At 55.2% G+C, this 4,434-nt stretch overlaps 1 protein-coding gene across 5 annotated transcripts; it reads right to left on the bottom strand.

The window, feature by feature from the left end:
- Positions 1–803: 803 nt before the first annotated feature.
- ATP6V0B (ATPase H+ transporting V0 subunit b) lies at positions 804–4,434 on the bottom strand. 5 transcript variants are annotated; one of them, XM_008058414.2, is made up of 8 exons: positions 4,008–4,428; positions 3,217–3,265; positions 2,907–2,990; positions 2,701–2,778; positions 2,449–2,518; positions 2,287–2,338; positions 1,888–2,078; positions 804–1,117 (listed from the first exon to the last, which is right to left on the bottom strand). In XM_008058414.2, exons 1-8 carry the CDS (start codon positions 4,072–4,074, stop codon positions 1,091–1,093), a joined length of 618 nt encoding a protein of 205 aa, XP_008056605.1. In that variant the 5' UTR covers positions 4,075–4,428; the 3' UTR covers positions 804–1,090. The 5 variants fall into 5 exon arrangements, with proteins under 5 accessions (XP_008056605.1, XP_021568210.1, XP_021568207.1 ...); XM_021712535.1 differs by lacking the exon at positions 3,217–3,265 and having other exon boundaries at positions 4,008–4,434; XM_021712532.1 differs by lacking the exon at positions 804–1,117 and having other exon boundaries at positions 1,615–2,078; positions 4,008–4,190.

The following is a 4,434-nucleotide window of genomic DNA, read 5'->3' as shown; positions in this document are numbered from 1 at the left end:
AATCGGTCAGGCTCATCCAAGGGTTTGGCCTAGGGGCCGGACCGAAGAGAGGGTGCGGGTTGGTCCAGCCCATTACAGGGGAGTGGGGATTGGGTTGGAGCGCCAACTCAGCCAAGGAAGGGGGCCTGGAGGTTGGGCCGACTCTGGCAGGGGGGCTAGGGATCTGTCAACTCTTTAAAGGACGCATGATTAAAGGCCGGCCAGCAGAGAGTGGGCTGCCGGTTGGGCAGGACCCCTAAAGGCTAGAGGTGGGATAGAGGTGGCTGGGGCTTCTAGGATAACAGAAAATTGGGTAAAAGGAGGAAATTGAGAGATTGGACAAGAGTAGGAGGAGCTAGACAGAGCCCTGGGAACGAGGGATTGGAGGAGATTGCTAGGAGGGGATGGGTTGACAGGAAGGGACAGGACTATCACTAGAGGTAGAGGCAGATGCACGGTTCCAGGCCTACAGGGGAGGGAGTGATGAGCCTGAGGGTAGGGCCAGGTAAGTAGATGCCAGAGGGTACAGCCAGGTAAGCAGAGCCAGATAAGTTGATGTCAGTCAATTCCGGGGCCTAGTGGACACAGCCCTGAGGACATGGGGCTAAGAGTACCCAGGCACAAACACACCAAGGCCCATATCCCCAGACTCTCTTACTCCCTTCAACAAGGACGTTCAGGGGCCATAGAATCCTGGGCCCAGCACCTTACCTCCCACCCAGGAGGCACCTCTGTCCAGAGCACAGAGGTTGGCATGAGGCCGAGGTACACAGGCCTTTACCCTTCCTCTGAAAGGTGGCACAAGAGGGAAACAGACGCTGCACTGACCCAGACAAATACCATGTTTATTTCACAAACACTGGGAGGATGGTACAGGGGTGGAGGTTGACACAAGTGCACAGCTGCACACATAGTTGCCATCAGCAGCCTGCTCCCTATACTGAAGATTCAGCCCAGACTGCAGTGACTCCAAGTCAACAGGCAGTGAGAGGTGAGTGCAGGGAGGGCCCTGAACACCAAGCTCCTGAAAGGTTAAGGGCCACAGCTCCAGCTGTCCCAGGAAAATCAGCAATAAATAAGAGTGAGGCACGGTCCCACCCATACAGATCACCTAGTCACCCATCTTCACTCTGGAGGTCTGCAAAAGAAGAACAGGAGAAATCAGGCAGGGACACAGGAATCAATAAGGCAGTAACAAATGACAGATTAGACCTAGCAAACGGAAAGACCACAATACATAGATGACTAACCAGGATGGACACGGTATGACAGACACATACAGATGAGCAGGGACAGTCAGACAACCACAAAGTCAGTCAGACAACCACAAAGTCAGATGGAAAGAAGTGGCATATGGACAGAGTCAGTCACCAAGGCTTTAACCCAGCCAAGCACTCACAGTCATGCTCAAACCCTCAGGCTGATCCTTGGTCACAACCGACACACCCTGTCAGACAACACACATACAGTTCAGAAAGTGATGTCCTATTGACAGGCACATCACAGACAGATACACACACAGACTCTGAGAGACACAGTCAAACACACCAAGACAGACTGATAAAGGCACAAAATCCCAACACAGTCTAGATTACAGATACAGAGATGGGGGCAGGAAGAAGAAGGCAAATAAACAAAATGACAGAACAGAAAGAGGCTGAATGAAAGCTATGTAGATACAAAGCATTAGAGAAAAAAACAGGGCTGTTGCCAATGACACCAGATCAGAGACAAAAATAAACTGAAAGCAAGCCTCAAAAGGAGAAAACCAGATGTGAATGAGGAGGTGGAAGCTGCCTGGGGGTTCTATGGTTATAGGCAGAAAAGGGGAGCATTTCAGCTCTCCTGGACAGAAGGTAAAGCTAGGCAGGGACAAGGACACAGAGGCTTCCCAGGGGGATACAGCACCTGAAGGATTGCAACGATGACCCCAAAGAGGCCAATGGCACTGCCAAAGATCTCCACGATGAGAATCTTTACAAAGAGGCTGGGGTTCTGAGCATCAGCCAGGGCAGCCCCACTGCCCACGATGCCCACGCAGACTCCACAGAAGAGGTTAGACAGGCCCACTGTGAGGCCAGCGCCGAACATGGAGTAGCCTGGGAGGACAGAGAGGGAAACACTGAGGCCAGGCCAAGCCAGGCACAGGGGAGATGATGGGCTAATGGGGCCAATCCCCACCCCAACTTCATAAAGCAGGCCACAGCAGATCAGAGAATATCAAAATGAGGAGTCCAAGCTAGGAGGCAGGAGTGGGGAAGCAGGTGTGAGGCCTCCACTTTTCACCTTCACACATACCCCACCTACCTGCATGGTAGTTCCGATGGCCGATGGCCTTGGGGTCAGTGGCACTGAAAGGCTGAGAAAGAAAGAAAAATAATCAGAAATCACCCCTTATGCCCACCTCCATCTCTAAGCAATGTGTAGAACAAACTGGTAGATGCCCACTCCCACCCAGGCCTTCCATACCTCCGCCATGTTGCTAATGACAATTGCCATGATGATGCCATAGATGGCCACAGCCTCACAGAAGATGATGCTGGTTGTGGTAGCCATAGAGAGTGAAGAGGAGAGAGAGATGAGAAGGAAACCAATCTCCCTCCCCAAAAAGTCCCCAGCAACCTTTCCTCCACTAACATCCCATCCTACCAGTAAGCTTGTCAGAAACAGCTCAAACACAGGCAGCTTCCCTGGTTATGACAACCTGACCTTTACACTTACCTGACCAGGTTCTTGGTCTTGATCCTGGGGGCCTTCACCCCTCCCCCGATGATGGAAGAACCCGTAATATAGATGCCCCTGGTAGAAGGATAAAAAAAGTGATGAGCAGAGCCCAAGCTGTAAATGCCCCCAGGATTACTAAGAACCCAGTGACATGGCCTGCCATGACTCAGCCCGTCCCCCTGTGCCACAACCCCGACACTCACCAGGCTGCCCCAACCACAGACAGGGAGATAGCTAGGCCAATGCCCAGGTTTGACCACATGAAGGGCGAAGTCTCAGTCAGGAACCTGGTGTGGAGTCAGGGAAGAAAGCAATTCAGCCCTGGCAGAGAAGGGGTCACAACATTCTTAGCCTCCCATTCTTCCTCCAACCCCACCAGTGCTGGATAGATTTCATATCTCTCAAAGGCCCGTATCCCATGCAGTGGGTTGCTGTCGGGGAGGGGCTCAGACCAGAGAAGAGGAAAGGATGCAGAGAAGCTCCTGGGCCATCCTCTCCCTGCCCTCCCCTTACCATGCCACATCAAAGCGGAAGCCCAGGTCAAAAATGGTGTAGCAGATTCCTGCAGCAGTAAGAAAAAAAGGAGTTAGGGGCTGCTCTCAAGGGAGAAGCTCTCCAATCTGGAGAAGTATTAGCTGCTCAGCAGAAGGGCCACCTCTCTAAAGGTCTGCCTACATCCCAGTCAAGGGAGAGTCCTCAGGCTGGCCCCCAGGTGAAAGTATAGCTGTCTATGTAGATTCCTCTGCTTAGGCCTCCATTTTCTGCCACTCCCTCAGTAACACACTTCCCTCGATGACACCACCTTCCAACCAAGATCCTTCGCAGGCATGCCTGATACCGTGGAAGAAAGGAAGCACCAAGCGCTCTAGCCAGGCCCTACCAGATCCCGCCAGCCCAGCTCGAGTCGCTGTTTACCCAACAAGCAGTGTGTGGGAGAAAGCAAAACGACCTGGAAAAGAGGAACCGGAGCAGCCGGCTTGTGACCCAAGCAGGCCGGTCGGGAGCAAGAAAGGGACGAGAGCAGTGAGACGCAGGGGGGCGGGGAGAGACGGCGGTAGACAGAAAGGGACTAGTGCTGCTCTTTCGGCCCCCAACTACCCCCGCCTCGCCCCTCCTCAAGCAGCCTGAGATCCGGGTCTCCTCTGTCGAGGTCAGAGGCCGTAACAGGCGCAAGTCAAGTCCCGGAGCCCAGGGTGCAGAGCCCGCGCCGAGGCCCGGTGTTCCCGGTCCCCACGGCCCCCAGGGGCAGCAGCCTGGCCTGCGCGGCTCAGACATTGCCCCCGCCCGCCAAGACCCGGCCTCACCCACGACGACCATGCAGGCCCAGAAGGCCACGAACACCCCGGAGTAGAGGAGCGCTAGCCCCGACATGGCGGCGACGATAGCAGGGGTCGGATCGGCGGGGCCAGAGCTAAAATCGCGTCCACCGTCCGCCCCGCAGCCTGTCCGCCCGCCCCGCAGCGTCACCTGACTCGTCCACGTGACGCGTCGACACCACGTGACTGCGCGCCGGGTACTGAGCCGCGTAGAGGCCGGTCTAGGGCACAGCGACGCCGGAATCGTAGGCGCGGGGGGCTGTGGATGTTGCAGTTGCGCAGGCTCCAGCGTCCTCCTTACTAAGTACCTTGATGTTTGGCCGGTCCTTCTCGAGTCTGTCCACCCCACCCCGCCTAAGCCCACCAGCCCTGCTTTATTCCCGAGCTTGCTCGTAGGCCTCCCTAGCTTACTCTC

The sequence above is a fragment of the Carlito syrichta genome, unplaced genomic scaffold, assembly GCF_000164805.1.
Source record: "Carlito syrichta isolate Samal-C Ts95f unplaced genomic scaffold, Tarsius_syrichta-2.0.1 Scaffold303334, whole genome shotgun sequence".
NCBI classification, from domain to species: Eukaryota; Metazoa; Chordata; class Mammalia; order Primates; family Tarsiidae; genus Carlito; species Carlito syrichta.
This window is presented reverse-complemented; position numbering and strand designations above follow the sequence as displayed.